This window comes from Prinia subflava, chromosome 8 (assembly GCF_021018805.1).
Source record: "Prinia subflava isolate CZ2003 ecotype Zambia chromosome 8, Cam_Psub_1.2, whole genome shotgun sequence".
NCBI classification, from domain to species: Eukaryota; Metazoa; Chordata; class Aves; order Passeriformes; family Cisticolidae; genus Prinia; species Prinia subflava.
The window spans coordinates 9879622-9901385 of NC_086254.1; the positions used below are offsets into that span (position 1 = coordinate 9879622).

At 51.1% G+C, this 21764-nt stretch overlaps 1 protein-coding gene across 5 annotated transcripts in view; it reads right to left on the bottom strand.

The window, feature by feature from the left end:
- Nucleotides 1–21764, bottom strand: part of ACACA (acetyl-CoA carboxylase alpha) — a 100640-nt gene that overhangs the window by 24052 nt on the left and 54824 nt on the right. For all 5 annotated transcript variants that reach the window (XM_063402876.1, XM_063402878.1, XM_063402875.1 and 2 more), the window contains 7 exons: nucleotides 21158–21361; nucleotides 17116–17271; nucleotides 16437–16583; nucleotides 8915–9184; nucleotides 8374–8471; nucleotides 7790–7910; nucleotides 7232–7342 (listed from right to left, as the gene is read on the bottom strand). In XM_063402876.1, the coding sequence (XP_063258946.1) occupies nucleotides 7232–7342; nucleotides 7790–7910; nucleotides 8374–8471; nucleotides 8915–9184; nucleotides 16437–16583; nucleotides 17116–17271; nucleotides 21158–21361 (1107 nt within the window). The remainder of the gene's footprint in view (nucleotides 1–7231; nucleotides 7343–7789; nucleotides 7911–8373; nucleotides 8472–8914; nucleotides 9185–16436; nucleotides 16584–17115; nucleotides 17272–21157; nucleotides 21362–21764) is intronic.

A 21764-nucleotide genomic window follows, 5' to 3' on the forward strand; every position in this document is an offset into this window, starting at 1 on the left:
AACTTCAAACCTGACTGCTATTATGTGCAGTCAAGCCTCGACAGAGCTCAGTGCTCATTTCCAGCTCTTCCCCCACATGGATCATGCATTAGAGGGGAAAAGCAGCGAGAGGAAAGGGAGCCCAGCTGAGCACAGAGCCCTTCCTGAATGCACAGCCCCGTGCCTGGCAGTGGGAGCACACCCAGCTCCTCTCTGCCCTTCCTGCATTCCTAATCCCCAACCCGTGCAGTTCCTGCACTTCTAATTTACGAGCGTTCGGTGGGGGACCCTTCTGACTTGGGAACAGATTGGCTCGGTCTAATGCTTGGAGATTATTAAAGGCAGAGCTATACTCCACTATCAAGTCTACAGATCTTTTATTTAGAAGATATGGTGCTCTAAATGCACAAAGAGCTCCCTGTCACCTTCACATTAAAGCCCCTAGTGCCTGGTAAATGGAATTATATAGCTGTCATCTCCTTTCCCCAAAGTTTTAAGAGTACAATGGGCTCATTTTTTCCCACTCCATCCCAGCTTCAGAACTAAGAGACCTACTTTGTATTGATTTAGAGTCTCGGAAATAAATAAACCTGCTTCTCCAATGTGATTCACAAGAAATTCATGATACACTATTGCATGATATATTTCAAGCTGCAGCTCGGGCTCTTTTTTCCCTTTGGTGAGTGATGGGGGAGGTGGGAGCTGGGGGGAGGTGGGGAGCTGACAGCCTGATGGTTATTGGGGATGGCTCCTGACTGCAAATCCACAGGCAGGTCCTGCTGGTGGAGCCTTTCCCTGCTTTGATTTGGTGAGATCAGAGGCGCAAGGGGCAAAAAAGCAATTGCACTTCACCTCACAGGGAGCAGGGCAAGGTGCACATGGAACTGCAGCTCCTGCCTGGAGATCCCAGCACTCCTCACACACAGAGGGAGGAGGCTCCACAGCTGGGCACACACACAGGAGATCCTCTCTGCTTGCAGCATCACACGTTTTTGGTGGGAAGGCTTTTCCACCTTGAGGTTATTGAGGAGGATTTTGGAAAATTTCTGGGTTGCAGCAGAAAAATCAAGTTTTGCAGTCTTGAGAGCTGAACTACAAACTTGAGATTAGACAGGCTCCAAATGACCTCTAAAATATTTGTTGTACACATTAGAAATAAAAGTTAATTTGGGAAGAAAAGTCAGCTGGGAAATAAAAAACGAACAACTTTACATTAGACCCAAAAAATTCCAGAGGAGGAGCTCATCCAAGCTGATACTTTTTCCTGAAGAGCTCCAGTTTCAGTGAAGTGGCATTTCCAAATGAAAAATGTCTTGTCAAAACCCTCGTGCCCCTCTCTCCTCTCCCTGCGTGTGTTTTGCTCAAGGTCACTCCCTCAGTCAGTGGTAAATCAAAAGGACTCAATGCACTCCGCAAACTAAAATTACAGCCCCTATTCTACATGGTGCCAACACCCATAAATCCCACCTGTCTCAGCCAGGGGTTCCCTAATCTAGATATGAACCCCATAAACAATATTAATGGTTGTCTCCAACTTAAAGATCTTGGTCATTTCCTCTGTCACCTTCTGCACCCTCTGTACTCAGAGACCCCCGGGGCACAGGCTGCAGTGCAGGGACCTCTCCACCAGGACAGTGAAACTCTGTTCATTTCCCAGTGTGAGCTTGGGTTCAGGCATGAGAAATTTTGCTGTTCTCCTATGGTTTCCATCATGTGTCCAGAATCACAGGGAATTTCTAAGGAAAATACCCCAGGCTGGTCACCCCAATGTCCTCCTGGGGGCATCCCAAGAGGGATGGTCAGGACCAATAACTCTGGGATATGTTTGGAAAGTTCAGCTCCTGTGGAACTTTAGGGAGCAGAGTTAATGCTCCAGTGGGAACATGTCCTGCAGGATCCCCAGGATCCTGGGGAAGAGATTCAGGCAGGCAGAATATGGGCCACGATGTTAAACTCCAATTCAGCAGAACAGAACACTCACAGAGCCCCCACCCACACAGATAAACTGAGCAAGATCTGTATTAAAAATGATAGAAGGAGGGAGAATTAAAAAAGTCAACAGAAATCTATTAGACTTTCTTCCCTAAGCAAACATCAAGGGACTGATAATGGCATGCCTGGAACGTAAATTGTCTCTAATGGGAACAATACACAAATATCACCACTTAAAGAAAAGCAATTAAAACGAAAATGCAGCAGTGGAGGGTGCTGGTTGTTTATCTGCACTGAGGCCAAGCATCCATCCTGCCTGCATCCACACAGAGCGAGGACCTGTGTGTCCCCAGCAGTGCCACCACCCACACCCCTGCAGCACCCACAGCCTCTCACTGGCAGGGAGAGACAGGAACGAGCCTGGCTTTGCTGGGTGTGAGCCACTGTGACCACACCAGGGACACCCACAGCACCACGGCTGCTCTGGGAGCTGCAGAACCCAAACTTCACCCGAGACCACCCTCGTTCTCACCACCTCCACCTCCACTGCCAGCCAGGGCAGGGCAGAGGGGCCTCTCCTGCTTCCCCAGAGTGGGATAACCCTGGGCAGCTCCACCCTCCACACAAGGAGCCCACACTTGATGCTGGTGAGTGCTGATTTCTGGTTGACTTGCCAGCCCTCCTTGCTTAGCATTCTCCAACACCCAGCACCCATACAGACCTTCACAAGAGTCCTGCTGTGCCACTACAGAAAGATTCATATCATGCATTAATAATTATAATGCTTCTCTGAATGACAGGGCTGGCACTTGCTGTTCTAACTCACATGATTGCTCTCACATGATTGCTCTGATCTAATCCCAAGACTGGAGTCATCTTGAGCAGATACTGAGCTATCCCTGCCTTGAATCTCAAAAAAAAAAGAGCTTTCCACAGTACAAACCCCAAACAGCATCAGGCTCACAGGGCTTTTATTTATTTTTGCAGACTGTGAAATTGAAGGGTAAATATTACTGTTGGCAATCACTGCCCAGCCTGTGTGAGCCTCCTGTTCCTCCCTGAGCTCCTCCAGGGAGCCTCGGAGCTGCCCAGACCTCTCTCACACGGGCACAGCCCCCTGAGCAGCCCTGACCTATTGTCTCATCCTGTTATGTTAATCCCAGAGCATCCAAAAAGTTCTGCAGCATAATTCAGGGCTGAATCAAAAATACAAAGATATTCTCTTCTGGCCTCATGCAAAGGAATCCAACAAGAACAAACAGCACTTTTAGTTTTGGGTTTTTTTGACCCATTCTGGTAAAAAATGTCACCCCACAACCAGGCAATGAAGCCCAAAGTGCTGAACTATGCCTCGAATGTTTCATGGTTTATGTTCTGACCCCTCATCCTCCCTGCAGACTCCTGGCAGGTGGGATTTGTCCAGCTCATCCCAAACCATGGGGAGCACAGGGCCTGATGATTCAGACAAGTCAAGACCAGAGAGTTTTGGGGAAAATAAAGCTAAAACAGGAGGGAAACAAACCAGTGCTGGTCAGAATTCTGTCACCTCCAGAAGGGACGGCAGCTTTGGGGCAGCTCCTCATCACCATCAAAAAACAAACTGTTGAGAGCCTGGTTAGACATGTACATAAACTGATGGGAATGCTGCTTGGAACAGTTCCTGACAGTCCCAGCTGGACCTGGCTGCCCTCAGGAAAAGCCTAGAACATGTATCTGCAGGGAAAATGTGACTGAAAGCCACTATTTGTTTCCATTAACACAACAGTCTCCAAGACGGGATTTCTTTTAAACACAAAAGACAAGGAGGAGCAAACTGATTAAAAATAGGTCAGCAGCAGACTCTGGAACATCCTTGGGAGGACTGAAATGGAACACAGCCCTGGAAGCCTGAAGCACATAAGCAATGCAGGAATTGGGAATGCCAGACTCTTTGGTCTTACTTCCATTAAAAAGAAAACCCATGGAAATGAAGGTGTTGGTGCAGGGCACAGCACGTCACGTCTGAAATCACCCCGTGCTCAGCTCATGACGAGGGAAGGGAGTGAGGGAGGAGGAGGAGGAGGAGGAAGGTTTGGGGGTGGAAAAAGAGGGAGGCAGGGGAAGTTAAAAAAAAAAAAAAATAAAAATCTCTGCCTCAGCAAAAGTTTTCATTAAAATTTTAGACAAATGATCTCTGTGTCCTTCTCCCATGCTGCCTGGGGCTCCATGCTATTTCTATGCAAATAACAACCTCGTGGTTTATATCTTATTATTTCCACCGGAGCTGCGGCGACATGACCCGAGACGTGTGTGAGGTAGAGACAGCGACAGAGAGAGAGGGAGAGAAAGAGAGGGAAGGGAGGGAGGGAGATGGAGTGGCTGCTCGCTGAAGTGTGAAAAAATATTGTCAGGAGTGAGCAGCAAGAACAAAAAAAAGAAAAAAATTGCAGGGATAACGTGTTTATTTCAGCCCCTCTCCCCATGTGAACCAGCATCTTTTAAAATTCATTGGGCATCAGGCGATCATGCACAATCCATCTGCTTTCACTTTATCATTTGCATTTCATGCCTCCTGGCTTTTGATGTGCTGATACTTTGATGCAGTCAGGAGACGCGCATTATCATTATTTCAATTTGCAGGGGGGTCAGCGGGCTCGGCACGCGCTCCCGAGAGCAGGGAAATGGCATTTCCACCTCCCCACCCCCTGCTGGAACGCGCTGGGGACACAAAAGGGGGCGGCTGGGACACGGCCCCTGCGCCCGGCATCGCACCTTGGCCGCTGCTGCCCCGGCCTGGCAGCGCCCAGCACAGACAAAGGCAGCCCCAGCAGGGGCACAGGGGAGCCCTGCACGGCCCTGGAGGGTTCCCTGCCAGGTTCCCTGCCAGGGAACGGGGCTGCAGAGTGCTCTGACCCGGGGTGTGCCCACGATGTGCCTCTGCTCACTGCAGGTGAGGAGCCCAGGGCCCAGCAGGAGCTGCAGCTCCAAATGACACCGACCTTGAGCTCATCCTCTGCGCCAGAGGTCACCCTGTGGCTCTGGCAGCTGGACCTTTCCCTCTGCACCTAAACCCTCAGGCTGCTTTGACAAAACCATAATGAACAGGACCAGCAACGGCTCTGCCTGCACGTAATGTTTGTCACCATTCCCTTCTGCTCCCTTTGCAAATGAGAAAGAACTCAGCATCTCACAGGGAAAAAAATAAAATTAAACAACTTCCCAGCAAACCCTGCCTGCTCTCTGAAAGCCCAATTGTCTCCACTGCTGCAGGAACAGTTTTGTGCTGCACGTTCTGCTGGGGGAGAGGAGACATTTTGAAGATGTGCTTGCAGACACTGAAGTGTCAGCTTTGTCCTGCATCCTCTGGGAACACACAGATGTAAAAGTCAGCAAGGGAAAAACTGTCCCAAAGCTCTGGCACCCAACTGGGAAAAGCTAAAGGTGGCAGTTTCCATGTAATTATCTTTGTTTCAGCCATCATCTCCCCTGAAGCCCCTGCCAGCCCTGACTCCCCACTTCCTCCAAGACTGACTCACTCCACACACAGCAGCCACAACAGGTTTCCCTTGGTAGAGTCTCATTCTGGGCATGAACAGGAACACACCACACACCCCGAGAGCCTCTGCACTCCTGCAAGGGGACACTTTGCCCCTGGCTGGCAGTGACCTGATCTCTGGCCCCACAAAATTCAAGCTGGCCTCTAAATCCCCAGGGCCAAGTGTCTAACAGGTTTCAGGGAGCACAGGGTGAGTCTGAAGTCACTCCAGACTCCGTGGCAGGAGGATGCCAATGGATCTGCAGTCACTGCTTGTTCCAGATCCTCCAGAGGATCAGCCTGGGACATTCCAGGCTCGCCCTGGACACCAGCTCCCTACCTCACACATATTTCTTGGACACAATTGCAGCTGGAACCCTTGAGGAAGCCCTGAGCAGAACTGCAGGGACTGGGAACTGAGGGAGGATCACATGAAGCAGCAAACACATCACACACACCCAGCAGTGAGTGGGGCTCACAGGCTCCCACTGCTCAAGGGCAGCTGAACATTGCTGGGTCCTGCTGGGAAAGCTGCTTAGGGTGCAACAGGTTCTTCCCTCACCTTCAGGCAGGCAGAGTTCAGAGCTGACACAAACATACAGACATCCCAACAGAGCAGGGAGGAGGGGAAAGGACACACGGCATTATTCAGCCCACTGAAGTTCTCAGGATGGGATAAATCCCCCCCAGAAAGCAGCTCCTTCTGCCTATGCCTGCTGACAGATGTCAGGTGCTTCATTCAGTCCATATCTTTAATTTTTAAGTGCCTAAAATTCAGTGAGATTAACCCAGTGCTGTGAAAGCAGCCACTGACTCCCCGGGCAGGGAGTGCAGTTGAAGCTGGGAAGAGGAGAGAACTGAACAGCCTGGCCCTGCCATCTGGGAAACTCTGCAGGGCCCCCATCCCCAGCAAGCGACAGCTGGAACCAGGCAGCTCACTGCACTCCAGCAAGCACTAAACTGACTCCATTTCTTTTTAAAGGCTGCATCTTCAAATGCCTCTTTTCCTCCCATTGATGCAGGTGTGTGTGATGTGTGTAAGAGATCTAACTGAGGGTGCTGCAGCCTGGAGTTGATAGGATCAATGCTTCATTTTCTGCAGAGCCCCCTTTATTCAGGGGAATAATTCAACGAGAGCCTGTTTTCCTTTATCTCCCATTGTCAGGCAGGCACTCCTGGAAACACAGCTTGCCATGGAGCACAGGCACCCCAGGTGCTGAGAGTGCCTGAGAACAAAGCTGCTGATGTGGAAGGGCACTCACGGCACACAGCCCCAACTCCAGGGAAACAAAGCCCTCAGGGATGGCAGCAGAGAGGGCTGGAGCTGTGTCTGCTCCAGGCAAGGAGCTCGAGGCTGTGGCATTAATGGGCTTGGGGCAGCAAGGGAGAAAATCTGCCTCTGGAGTGGGGAAAAAATAAAGGAGCCACTTTAGCAGTGAAGCTGTAAGTTTTCTTTGTAACAGCCACGGTTATTCCTCCTGTCCCCACAGACAGGAAATCTCATTCCTGCCTGGGAAATCAGCACCCAAGCTCCTCAGGTCCGAAATAACACAGTGCTGGAAGTTCAGGTGATTCTGAAGTTCTGGATTTGGGGTTGTTACTGACAGCCCTGTGCCCCCTCACAGCACTCAATGGTGGGAGAAGACACTGCCCAGCCTCCTCCACTCCCGGTACTCAATCCGTGCCCACAACCCCTGTGAAAAGCTGCTCCTCCTCCTTCCACATCCTTCCAACCCAACCCCAAACGCTTCCAGGACTCCCTGAGAGGGCCCAGCTCCACCCTGAGCCCTGAAATGCCAGCCCCACCTTGTTGAGGGCGCCGCAGCCGGTGAGGATGATGTGGGAGTTCTCCACCTGGATGGTTCTCTGGCCCAGCCGGACGATGTAGGCCCCAATGCCAATTGCTCGACACGTGACCTGGGAAAAAGGGGGGAAAAAGGAGGGAAAAAACTAAAAAAAAGAGCAATGGCATTGATTTCTGTCTCTCCACACAGCCCCAACCTATTGATTCAAACATTGAGATAAAACTCAAGGTGTGTTTGTGGTACAAGGCCATAAAATCTACTCTCGCTGGAAAATTCCAGAATCCGTTCCTCTGTATAAAACAGGATCCGAACATAAACATATTTTATTTCTAAAAAATGAAGAGAATCAGGCTGAGCAAATAGGAGACCAAATGCCTGAAGTGTTTTAAAGTGAGCGTGGAGGGTACCCAGCCCTGCACTGGAGCATTGCCCAAAGCCCACAGGAGCCCATTTCCATCAGCCTGCAGGCTGATCCCAGATGGATGTTTGGGATATCAGCACAGGATTTTTAGCTGAAACAGACAATGCATTTGAAGAATAGAAGGCAGCGGGGGATTACCAAGCTGATGGTGATAATGCTCTCATAGGCTAAAGATGATTCTCCAGCAATCATGCCAGATCCTCTGAGGTTCTCTACTCCAAGCCCGTCCTCCTTGCCGATAATATCCGTTATCTTGTACCTGGGGGAGACACACACAGCCTTTGAGTCACAAGGTCCAGTGATTTGCTGAATCAGTTTGCTACAAAGAAAATGAAAAGTGACTAAATATCACTGAGGTTCCAAGGAGAAATGTGCATAAAAGCCGGGCAGGAGCCGTGCAGGGCTCACCCTGCAGCACCACTGAATGCACCCACAGCAGCAGCACTGCAAGGGGAAATGCCAAGGGAGGGGAAGGCCTGGAAAAGTGTCCTGCCATTCCCATAGGATGTGAGGAGCAGGATGATTCTAAGGAAAAGGGCAAGAAAGGAAGGGAATGCAGACAAAGGGAAAAAGGAAAAGAACAAGGACTACAACCAAGCTCTCACCTTTTCTTCACTTCCTTCTTCCATGCCTCCATCCCCTGACCCTAAGGAATGCCCCAGCTGAGGACAAGGACATGCCAGGCATCACCCAGGGATGAACAGAAAGCTTTTCATTCCTACCTGGACTCTCCATTTTCCTCCACGTGTTCACAGTGAACAGAGTTCAGGGCGCTGACTTTCTTATAGTCTTGAGGAGTCAGGTACAGGTATTTGTATCCCTGCAGGGAAAAACAGCTCATTCATCCCAATCCCAGCTATGGTCCCCTCCTGATCCCCTGTAACCAATTCCAAAAAGAAGCTTCCAAGGGACAGAATTTAATTCTACAGAGTGATAGGAACATTCTCTCAATCCCGGAGATGAAGCTGAGGCCTGGGAATGGTGCAATATTTGGCACTAACTCCTTCTAGATGCCAATCTGCTGCCTGGGAGATTGTAAAATCCTGTCATGGAATGGTTTGGGTTATACAGGACCAGGCTGCTCCCAGCTTCACCCAGCTCAGCCTTGGGCATTCCCAGTGCTCCAGATCCAACACCAAGGAGAACTTTGGAGGTGACACTCCGAGAAACGCTTACCCTCACCTCTGTTAGAAGAGGTGGTGTCAAAACCAGACCCCCGTGGGCTGCTGCAGAGCTCTCCCCTCCCGGGAAACTCCCGCTCACCTTGTAGGGGTTGTCTGGGTCCTCCCAGGCCACGTGGAACATGTGCCGGATCTCCTCGGCCAGGCCGATCCTGGCGCCGCTGTTGGCGGCCACGTAGATCCTGGGGATGCCCTGGGCCCGCGCCAGCTCCGAGGCCCTGAGGAACAGCACGTCCTCCTGGGGCCCGAAGGAGCCGATCTTGTAGGTGATGTCATTGCCAATGACAATGATGTCCCGGCCCTCCGGGTACTCCGGCGTCTTCAGGGTCATCTTCCAGGCCACCATCCCGATCTGCAGCCCAAGAGCAGAGAACAGCACAAAATAAATTCTGTGTCTGTGGGTTGTGAAGGAAAGGAGCCACACAGGGAGCATTCCTCTCATTTGGTCTCTTGGAGTCTCTTGGACTTGGCATATTTTCCTGGGGAGCCTGGATAACAGCAGCTCTGATGGGCTCAGCCAGGGCACAGCACAGCTGGAGGCACCTGATCCCTCCCATGTTCCTTGGAGCACGTTTTCCACTGCTCTCACCCCACCAGGACACTCACACTGGTTTTCCCTCTCTCCATTCAGGGCTTTATCTCAGGTCCAACACGTCCTGGCCACGTCCCTGCCGCAGGGAGCTGTGCATTCCCTGTGCTCCCAGGTGAGGTGGGGTGTGCTGCTGCACAGGATTCCTGACCACCTTCCCAGGTATCACCCCACACCCTCATCACCCTCACCACCCTGGAGTCTCATTCCTGGGAATGAGCAGGAACACATCATCCCACACCCATCAGCCTCTGCACTCCTGCAAGGGCACACTTGCAGTGTCCCTCATTTTACCTTCTTTTAAACATTTTTATTTCACTGCTACCTCAAATTTCCCCCCCCACCCTTCCTTACATTTCTTCCTCTCCTTCCTTTTCCCTTCCCCAATTTTCCAGCAGCTCCATCCCAAGCCTGCCCGGGGTTAAGCAACGCTTTTCACTGCGTTATTTTTTTCTTTCCCAAAAATCACGGGATGATCTCTCCTAGAGGATCAGCAGCCCCCATCCCTCAGGCAGCGCTCCGGAGCCGGCCAGCCCGGAGTGCCATTAACAGATGGGGACAGCAGTGTCCCTTGAAAGCCACATGCATCACGCAGTCCCCGCCGGCCCGGGGATCATAAGCTCTGAGTACACATTCCTCAAGCCGATTGCACATCCTCTGCAATCAGCAGAGCCGAGCCTCTCATTGTGGAGCCTCGGAATTCTGAGCAGGATGAGCTAAAGCGGGAGGGGGAGAGGCAGCAGACAGATCTGTGCCATTTAATCCACATCCAAATGGCACAATACACAGCCCAGATCCAATCAGCATCTGCAATAAGATATGCCATAATAGGCTCATTAAAAAAAATAAAGAGGCAGAGGAATTAATCAAAGGGTCATTGGAAGTAAAGCAGGCAGCAATCCAAAAATATTACAGCCAGCTACTGGCAGATCCTTCCTTACACCTCCCCTTCCAAGAGCTGAGGCTGCAAGTTAACAGAGTGTTTCAGTTCACCTTCTCCTTGGATTCCTCCACTCCTCCTGTTTGCCTCTGAATATTCACAGACTTACAGTTCCACCTCAGCATCCAGCTGCAGGGTTTGGAACAGAGAGATGCTGCAGCAGCTTCAAAGAAGGGAACAAAAATCCCCAAAAGTTGTTTCCTTACAGTCACACTGATCCCATCAGCCAGGGACCAGTGGTGGCCCAGGGAGCCCCCAGGGCTGGTCCCACAGCCCATCCCACCCACCAGCATGTAAGAGAATTTCCTCACTTTCAGCAGCTTGATGATTTTTGACAGCACAGGAAACAGGCCAATTTAAGGCATTTCTTATTTAGAAAATTCAGATTGTAGCAGAAGTGTTGGAGTAGTTTCCTAACCCAGGATCATGTGTCCTCTACACCAGTACAGTCCCTTTTGCCAGTGCTCACCAGGAGAACAGAAAACAATCTAGCCAGGGCACAAACTCCTGAAAACAGTTTACAGTTGAGAAATATGGAGCAACCCCACGCAGTTTAGGAAAAGAAAAATTAAAAGTGCACCACTATTAACTTGTGTGTCTTTTGCCTCCCCAGTTCACTGCATGTTTTGTGCCATTTATCCAGTCATAAAAGCTATGGGGATCTGCACAACTAAGGAATTTTTTTTGCTACGAATTTGCTAGATTCAGTTGAGATTTATGGGCAGTGGAGAATGGTTTTCTATTCCAGAAAAAAAAAAAAAGGAATAATGAGATTTTTAAGTTAACGGCAGCACTCTAAAAAGTGGAGAGTTCCCAGGTTAATTAACCAGGCTGAGCTAATCACCTAAGAGCACTGGCAGGCAGTAGTAGGTGATGGTGAGCAGCCCTGGCTTTGGAACAGGCTCTTTGGAAGAGGCAGCACAGTTTGGAAGTGCTGCTCCTGCCACGGCTCCATTCCCAGCACACCCAGGAGTGAAGAAGGGGCGGAGGAAAAAATAAAAGCAGGAACCGTCTTATTTAACTGTTTTTATGTTGGCAAAATGATTTGTGCCACGGTATTTCCATAAGAAGTGGGACCATTATTCTCCTGTAGGAACACATTTGGTTTGAAAAGTATCAGTGGGCAGCACGTGAAAATCAAAGGGGATGAATTATTCACAAGCCCCGATCAGAAGTGATCATTATTTCTGATGCTCCAAACTGTGATTAGGATTCAGTGCTCAGCTGTCATTTGCTCCCTGAACGGCCCCAGCCCTGCAGAATTGCACGACACACGGAGATGACACCCAAGTTTCAGATGTATAATTTCACACACACCTTCTCCCACTCCATCCTGGCCTTAATGGAGGCATTAAGAGCCAGTAAAACGGGCGCGCTAACGAACGGCGCTTCCCCGGCGCTCGTAAACGCCGCTCGTTTGACACCCAGTGTCAACACTAATCATGGCCTAAAATTAACACCAAAATTGACTTCAACATTAATTGCACTATCGATGGGAACAGTAATACACACACTGATGCAGTTCCAAATTGACTGCCGGTGGCAGCCGGGGCTGCTGACAACAGGCACCGAGGGGAACGGGGAAGGAGCCGACCCCAGCTCCCTCTGGGAAGCACAGCAGGCTCCGAGCAGAGAGAGAAAGCCCCCACAGCTGCTGGGGAGAGGGGGCTTTCCAGGCTCTTTCTGGCAGGTTCTGTAATTCCTGGAGAAGCACAGAACATCCTGAGCTGGAAGGGATCATCCAGTCCAACTCACGGCCCTGCACAGACATCCCGACAGTCCCACCCTCTGAGAGCATTGTCCAAACACTCCTGGAGCTCTGGCAGCCTTGACCATTCCCTGGGGAGCTTGCTCAGTGCTCCACCACCCTCTGGGGGAAGAAGTTTTTCCTGATACCCAACATAAACCTTCCCCTGGCCCAGCTCCAGCTGTTCCCTCAGGTCCTGTCTCCTGTCTGGTGCCCAGTGACACCAGTGTTGGTTTATTCTGTTTCCCTCACAACAGGACAGTGCTGAGCCTGGGGACTGGAGGCCAGGCTTCGTTTTATCTATTTACACCCAAATTTGGAAAGCTGAATGTGGGTATTTACTTGGTACAGATGCAGCAATTTTGGCATTTCATCATTTGAATCTGTCGTCTGGAACTTCACATCTAAGAGCGACTCTCTGCATTTACACTGTGCAGAGCTTTCCAATTTTTATGTGGAGCACGAAGCAGCCCCCAGGAAAAGGGCAGAGTGCACGTGGCACATCCCAGCTCCGTGCCTTGACAAGGGTGGAGTGCCAGAAGCCAGGATTCCCTCTTGGCTCTGGAAAAGGAGTCCCTCAGCAATCCAAGCGTGGTGGTGGCAGCCCAGCCAAGCACGCTGGCACGAGCGGATGGGAGGGAACAGCTCCAGGGTGAGACGTGAGCAGGTGCTCAGGGAGAGGTGTCACAGAATCCCAGAACCATCCAAGACCATCGAGTCCAACCTGTCACCCATCCCCACCTTGTCACCAGACCAGAGTGCCACATCCAGTCCTGCCTTGGACACCTCCAGGGATGGGGACTCCAGCACCTCCCTGGACAGCCCCTTCCAGTGCCTGACCACCCCTTCCATGGAGAAATTCCTCCTGAAGTTACAGAGGGGTAAAGACATATCACAGAGAGCAAGAGACAACCTTCACCAGGAGCTTTCCTGCAGGCAAGAACCTTCCTGTCCACAGTATCCCTGTGATCCACACACACCTGCCCAGACATCTATATGGAAATAGAGAATAAAACTGTGCCACCTCTTCCATCTCTGTTCCTGGAAGCCTTGGATTTGGGGATTTTAAAACCCTCCAAGAAACCTGCAGCTCTCGCTGCTGTTTTAATTCCCTGTGCCTGCCATAAAATGCAGGAACAGGGGGTGACAAAGCAGAACATGCAGCTCAACGATTAAGCTGTGCTTGTATAAAATGCATTAGCTACACCTTTCCGCCTCTGGCAATCCGGAAAGCCACCGGAGCAGCATTCCAGGAGCCCGCTGCCATCCTGAATTTCCCCTGGCCAAACCTCCCCAGCTACCCAGGAAAGGTGCTGCAGCCAAAGCTCCAGCAAACAGCGGTGATTGTGGATTATTTCTGATCCCTGTGCTACTGAGGAGGAAAAACTGTGACATCTAGTGCCAGTGGGGAAAATGACACATCCTCCACGGCACCGGGATGAAGGGGGATGTGGGCTGCTGCTGCAGGCCCTCCTTACATCACTTTCTCCTTGTCCTTGAAGATTAGTTGGGTCTTATCAGCAGCTGGTGCTTTCCTGGTGCCAGAGGATCAGGGGAAATTGTAGTCAAAATACATAAAGTGCTATAGAAAAGCATCCAAATGCCTGGCTCAGGACTGACAAGGAATATATTGAGTTCTGCAAGGGGCTGAGGGAATTACCTTTTCACACTGAGATTTCTGCTAATATGCTAATCTTGGGAACAAAGCCCTGGGCTTTGCAGGGGGTGTCAGTGTGCTCCAGGTCCTCCGTGGTGGATGCACTCCTCAACTGCTCTGTGCCCACCCCATTCCTGACTCTCTCAGAGATTTCCCCAGTTCAGCACAGCCCACGGCAGGGGTGGAACAGGATGAGGTTCAAGGTCCTTCCAACCCAAACCTGGGATTCTGAGGCAGAGTGGTAAAAGAGGTGTCCTGTGCATGGTCAGAGGCTGGGAATGGTGCTGTGCCCAAGGGCAGGGCAGGGCCAGCAGCACAGGGACTGGGAGCTGCCAGAGCAGCCTAGGGATAAAGAGCAACTTGTATTTTCACAGTCCATTAATTCCTTGGCCTCTTTGTTGAGACCACAGCAAAGAGTTAATTACTGCAATGGCCTGGTGGGCAAGGGGAGAGGTCCTGAGCCACCCGGAGTAAAACCTCATGGACTGGGAAAAGTCCTGAGACATCAAGATTTTCCTGAAAACACAGATTTTTGCCCAAAATGCTGCCTGCAAACTCTGTGGGGACAGGGAGAAGCCCAGCCTGGAGCTGCTGCCCTGCCCCGTGTCAGAGCAGGGATTGCAGCTCGGGCTGAACACGCTGCCCACAAATCTCCTGGATTTGATGTTGGCTTCTCAATTCCTCCTGTCAGCTCAAACACTCAGGGCACCCAGCTCAGGTGGATGCTGTGAGAGCACGAGTGTCCTGACCCCTTTTCAGGGAGGAAATGTAACTGGCAGGAAGGCCAAGCCCTGGAGACACCGAACCCCAGTGCCAGGGCTCCCACTGGAGAGTGGGAATGGCTCTGAGCCTCTGATCCAAAACAAGGAGAACCTCAATGTACCCAACAACAACAACAACATTTTCTACAGACAGCAATTCCCACCAGGTATCTCCTCTTTACTACAAAACACCACGGGCAATCTCTCCAACGACTTTGAATTCAGAGAACCAGCACCTTTTGCTGGCAAGAAAGAAAATCAATAATAAAAATCTCACATTTACCTGAGAAGTTCCTATTTCACCTGTCAGTCAGCTCACTGGAGGCAGCTCTGGATCTCTGGGGCACAGACTCCACTGTGGAGCTGGAGGGACCTCAAAGCCCATCCAGTGCCAGCCCTGCCATGGGCAGGGACACCTCCCATTGCCCCAGGGTGCTCCAACCCATCCAATCCAGTCTGGGACACCTCCAGGGATGGGGAGAACCTCTACACAACCTCTGCAACCCCTCTGGGCAAGAAGACATCTGATAGATCACATCAGATTAATTTAAATACTCCACACACCACAACAGCCACATAATTTCTTTACAGACTGAGCACAACCAAGTCTACCAAGGGTTAAAAAAAATCTCCTAATTTTTTTTTTTTTTGGTGGTCTTTGGGTACAGAATCTCTTATAATAAGACTATTTGTATTCATACTGGCAGAGTAAACACTACATGTTCATGCCCAGGCAGCTCTGTGCTTGTAATTTCAGCAAGAACAGAGCGACGTCCCTGAGGGACTTTGCTGTTTCCCCAGCCACCATCCACTCCAACGCCGAATGAGAGCAGGGAACGAGAGAAAGATGATGGCACAAGGCTCCCCAGCAGCCTCAGCGTGCACTGGGGATGAGGGAATAGCTCACTGCAGTTTTAATTAGACCAGTTCAAACATTTCTCCTCAAGTCCAGCACAAGCCCACAGTCACCATCAGGGGCAATTTGCAAAAATCCCGTTCCAAACCTTCCCCTGACAAGACCCATGCAGGAAACTCCTGATTCCTTGGATCACTACCCTGATGGTTTTGAACAGACCTTTGCAAACATTAAGCTGTGTATTTAGGAAAATATGGTTCAATGACACCAAGAAAAATAAATGATACCGTCACTCAGAACTGTTCAAATTTAAATTACTTTGGAATATTCACTTACTGATTCCCACAAAAATAATCAACCACATCTTCTGGTGGTTCACTTTGCTCTGCAGTCATTCCAAAGCTGCAATTTTTGCCTTCCTAATGGGAAGACACTCCAGAAAAACCTCACCACGACAGCAAAGCCTCCTCCTGCTGGAGCTCCAGGAGTGGCTCTGCCATCCCCAGCACCAGCTCGGTGTAACTCTTGAGTAAATCCTGCTCTAGAGGAGGAGGTTCCACACACCTTGATACAAACTGTGTGGGGAGGATGGAAATGGAAGCATAAAACAGATTTTTCCGTGGTTTAGGGTTGGTTTTTTTTTAGCAAATGGAAATACTTCTATTTAGCCTCGTAAAAAAACCCACATTTTGCTCAAATACAAATCCCAGTTACCTGGAACAGCTGAATGAGCATTTTTTAATTATGAAGGAAGCCCAGCACAGGCACGGGTCTGAAATGGAATCATCACTTACTATGGAAGTTAAAACACCCATTGTAGGGAAGGTATTAATTTTTAATGCAACAAAACAAAACAATCTCATTTCCAAGAGTGAGATTCCATCCGTGAGAGGCTGAAGGAGCAGATTTTGCGCTGGTGAATTTTCATGACAATTGTCAAACCCAGCCCAAAGCACAAGACCTTGTGCTTTGGGCTGGGTTTGACAATTGTCATGAAAATTGTCATGAAAAGGGGCACAGAGGGGGAAGCAGCCCAAAAGGGGGTGGCACTTGCCTCGTTTCCTCCTGGCAGCCTGTTCATGTGCACCAGCTGGCCCTGGTCATCCAGCACCAGCTCTGTGTAGGTCAGGATGTCGGAGGGCAGCGGCGCCGGCGGCAGGAACGCGTGCTCGTTCATGGAATTCCACAGCTTGATCAAGGACTGCGGGTGGGAGAGAAACTCTGCTCAGGAACGGCACCTTCTGATGGATTTTTATATTCATATTCGAGATTATATATGAATGTATACATTTTATATTCAATCCACCCCAGTGTGGTAGCCCCACATTTGGGAATTTGGGATTATTCCCAACTGGACACCCCAAAAGATCCCTCCTGCCAGTGTGACTGACAGTATTCCAGGGATACCACCTGCTTTGGGATCTGAATCACGAAACAGTTTCCCCCAAATTAAAATCTGAACGAGGTGGTTCAGGATAGGACCCAGCAAACACCTTCTAGGAAGGGCAGATGACAAAGTGGGAAAACAAAGAAACAAGGAAGGGGAGATGGTTTATGTTTCAGCTTCTACTGTTTGACTCATTAATGGAACTCCAGTAATAATTTATTCTAAGTTCATTTAAAGTAGATTCAATCCACAGCTCATAATCCCTGGGGACCCCTGGCAGGCCCATGGTTCCCCTGACAATCAGGATGGCAAAGAGAAGAACAACAAGAAGAGCCCAAGTACTCACCTGCCTGAACATCTCAGGAATGTCATAGACATAGGACGTCCCTAAAGTCTGTGCCTGGAACCTCTTGGACTGCAGCAGGTCCTTGGTCACGTAGGGAGTGTTGATCAGCATCCCATGGAGTGGTCCCTGCTTATCTCCATAGGCCTGGAACATGATCTGCAGGACAAAGCCCTGTTTAACCCACGGGTTCTGCACACTGAGAACTCCAAAACTCCCCAGGCTCCTCCAGCCTGGCTGTCCCCAGCTGTTCCTGGCTGTCCCTGGCTGTCCCTGGCCATGCAGGGCTGTCCCTGGCTGTCCCTGGCCGTGCAGGGCTGTCCCTGGCTGTCCCTGGCCATGCAAGGCTGTCCCTGGCTGTCCCTGGCTGTCCCTGGCCATGCAGGGCTGTCCCTGGCTGTCCCTGGCTGTCCCTGACCATGCAGGGCTGTGCAGGGCTGTCCCTGGTTGTCCCTGGCTGTCCCTGGCTGTCCTTGGCCGTGCAGGGCTGTCCCTGGCTGTCCCTGGCTGTCCCTGGCCGTGCAGGGCTGTCCCTGGCCGTCCCTGGCTGTCCCTGGCCGTGCAGGGCTGTCCCTGGCTGTCCCTGGCTGTTCCTGGCTGTCCCTGGCCATGCAGGGCCGTGCAGGGCTGTCCCTGGCTGTCCCTGGTTGTCCCTGGCCGTGCAGGGCTGTCCCTGGCTGTCCCTGGCTGTCCCTGGCTGTCCCTGGCCGTGCAGGGCTGTCCCTGGCTGTCCCTGGCTGTCCCTGGCTGTCCCTGGCTGTCCTTGGCCATGCAGGGCCGTGCAGGGCTGTCCCTGGCCATGCAGGGCTGTCCCTGGCTGTCCCTGGCTGTCCCTGGCCATGCAGGGCTGTTCCTGTCTGTCCCTGGCCGTGCAGGGCCGTGCAGGGCTGTCCCTGGCTGTCCCTGGCCATGCAGGGCTGTTCCTGTCTGTCCCTGGCCGTGCAGGGCTGTCCCTGGCTGTCCCTGGCTGTCCCTGGCTGTCCCTGGCCGTGCAGGGCTGTCCCTGGCTGTCCCTGGCTGTCCCTGGCTGTCCCTGGCCATGCAGGGCCATGCAGGGCTGTCCCTGGCTGTCCCTGGCTGTCCCTGGCCATGCAGGGCCATGCAGGGCTGTCCCTGGCTGTCCCTGGCTGTCCCTGGCTGTCCCTGGCTGTCCCTGGCTGTCCCTGGCCATGCAGGGCTGTCCCTGGCTGTCCCTGGCTGTCCCTGGTTGTCCCTGGCCATGCAGGGCTGTGCAGGGCTGTGCAGGGCTGTCCCTGGCCATGCAGGGCCGTGCAGGGCCGTGCAGGGCTGTCCCTGGCTGTCCCTGGCTGTCCCTGGCTGTCCCTGGCCATGCAGGGCTGCCCACGCCGGCACAGCCGCGCACCCCGAGCTCCACCGCGCATCGCCGCCCTTGGGAGACACCTCAGCCCCGCCACTGCAGGACCCCAGCAGAGCACACAGAGCACACAGAGCCACATCCCCAGCACAAAGCCCGGCCTGAGAGCAGCTCCAGCCCCCAGAGCTGCCCTGGCACTGTCTGTGCCGAGGGAGGGCTGCAGCAGCCAGGAGAGCTCCAGGAGAACTCCAGGAGAACTCCGTTATTTATGGAGCGCGAGCCGCGGCTGCGCCCGCCAGCCGGGTCAGGACTTGCATATGTCACCGGGCTTGAAGTTTTGATATTTTAAGTTTAAAAGATTTGCCCAGAGTAGCAACATGAATTATCAGCTGCCGTGTTTCACGGCACTATATATTCCGGGCAGGCAGGGTTTGGAAGGGAAGCTTTTCAATGGAGAAGCAGGAGGAAATAAAAATGGGATAAAAACAGCCCAAACTCTGCTTAACAGGGACATACCTGGCAGGAAGGACATGATTAGGATGTGTTGAACAGAATTTATCTAATTAAAAATTAATTTATCTAATTCAAGATTAATTTATCTAATCCAAGATTAATTTATCTAATTCAAGATGAATTTATCTGATCGAAGAATTTCAGTCAAGCCTATTTTTGTTTTTAGATAAAACCTGCAGTTTATGCTCTCTCCAGTCTGCACAAACATTAATTTGGGAGGCAGCTTCTTTAATGGGAGGAGCATTTGTTCAGGGTAATGAGTGTTTGTGACAATGCCTGTCTTGGGATCTGTCAGGATCTGCACTTGGAAATTCTCCCTCAATCTCTGGAAAGCTCTGCAGGGAACTGGAGAAGTCTGTGCTGAGCATCACCACTTAGCACTACTGAGAAATAAGAGACCAGGGTCATTCTCTCACCATGGAACCATCTTCCCCTTCTTCAGCACATCAATAATACTTGAATTTTTTAAAAGATTTCCCTAAGTTTAAAAGAACTCTCTGAAAACAGAGGGAAAAATCCACAGATCTGAACCCGCCCTTTAAATCTCCATCATGATGGGGAAGTTTCCTAAAAATATCAGGGTATTTTTTACTAGAACTTGTCTAGTAATAGTTCTTGTCTTAATAGTCTAGAAAACAATTCAAATTTAATACTAGAAAAGTTGCTAAAGCCACACACACCCACAGGACCCCATTCCCCAAGCTTTAAATAAAGCAGCTCATCAGTTCAGAGTTCACTTGTGACCTTCACAAGTGACTGGCCCAACTCAAGGGTTAAGCTGAGCTGCTGGAGATTATTAAAATGTTCTTTTCTTTCCTCATCTCCCCTCAAAGGCAGGGATGAGGTAAAACACACTGACACTATCTGTTCTGAGATCTCGGAGCTGGATGGACTCCACGGCCAGCAGCTCGCTGGAAAAATTAAATGGAAAAAGGGGGAGAAAGGTGACTCAGCACTTTGTGCTCCACATTCACAGTGCCCAAGTGATTTATTCTGCTGCTTCCCCTGCCTGGCAGAGAGATGATTACAGAGGGAGATGTAAACATTTCTCTATTTAAATATTTTCCATGCATCCCATGCTCCATGGATTTTAGCATATGTAGGTATTTCAGTAAACCACACTGTCCCTGCACCATGGAAAACAGAAACACCACAAGAGCCACAACCATTACAAAAGAGCCCATTATGGTTTATAAAAATGATATAAAAGAACCTTCCATAATTTTACATCATCCTACCCAGGTCATTCCTTATATCTTTTGAATTTAAAGGACACTTCCACAGATTTTCTTCTATCTACTCAGGAAAATGTGTAATTAATAACATTTTTTATTACAAGGATGAGCACCAGCAGTGATTCCTTTCCTAGCACTTTTTTGAGGAAAAAAAAGGCAAACTCTTTGGAAAAACAGCTGCCCAAATGACTGAGGGCACGAGCAAAACAATCAAAAAACTTGACTGACTTAATTAATCACACTTTACATCTGCTGCTGCAAGTTTATCTTTACACTCTGCTTCCTTTGGCTATGTTAAATGGCAATTTTGTGTTACATTAGAGCATTTTAAGGGGCTTGAAGCAACCAGGTCTGGTGGGAGGTGTCCATGCCTGTGGCAGGGAGTTGGAACGGGATGAGTTTTAAGGTGCCCTCCAACCCAAACCATCCTGAGATGTCCTGCAAACACCACTGCTGCAGGGCACGTCCACACCCAACAAACTTCCCAAGGAAGGAAAGGGGTGCCAGCCTCACCCCTGACTTTTCAGGAGAAGCACCAGAACTTTCTGTTTCCTCCCCGTGGCTGCCTCAGTGCCAGCACAGCAGCACCCGCTGGACCTTCCAGCTCTCCTCAGGAATGGAGCTGGCATCTATCAGGCACCAAGCCTAATTACCCCTCCCTGATCAAAGGAATGAGCACAGAGGAGCTCGGGGTGCCTCAGCCAGGTGCCAGGGGCTCCTCTGTGCACAGCTTTTGTTCTTTCACATTGTTTGTTATTTTCTCATTTGTTAAAACCTCTGTTTTACAAAACGCACCTGCAGAGCCATCTCAGATATCATTCTAGGCCATTCTGAGAAAAGCTGGACACCCTCAGGACTTGACACACCCTCCTGGGGCTCATCACTGCTGAGGGTGGCCTCGGGCACGACCGTGTCACCAAAAGCTCCACCGGGCACTGCGTGACCCTTCCCAAGGCCCTCACCCAACCCCGCAGGGCCGTACCTGTCCCGTCCTGGAGTCTGTCACCTCCTTGTAGAGGCTGATGTCCAGGTAGTAGCCCGACTCGTTGGTGAGGAAGAGGCGGATGGGGATGGCCTTGCCCGTGGGCGTCAGGCGGATGTTGATCTTCAGCTCGGCCTGCAGCACGCGCAGCTTCCAGAGGCGGCTGCCGTAGCGCATCACCATGGAGCGCACCGACTCCTCGATCTGCACGGGGACAGAGCTCCCTCAGCGCCTGGGGAGGGGGCCCTGGGGCTCTGGGACGGGCTTTAGGGTCCCTGCCAACCCAGGCCATTCCGGGATTCTCCCTGGATCCGTCACAGCTCTGTGTGCCCCCACATCCCACTGCTCCACGGTGCTGGAGCAGCACCCTACACCAGCACACGCCCACTGCAGTTACAGGACCCTGGGGACCTGTGCCCCTCATCCTGAGCCTTGAGACAGGCAGGAACTCCACCTGGGGACCACTGATGCAGTGGGACAGTGCTGGATTCACGTCCCTGTTTCCTCATGGCACACAGAACCACAGAATCCATAAGCTGGAAAAGACCTTGATGATCAAATCCAACCACTGCACCCCAGCCCAGCACTGGGACCCCCTGACCCCCTC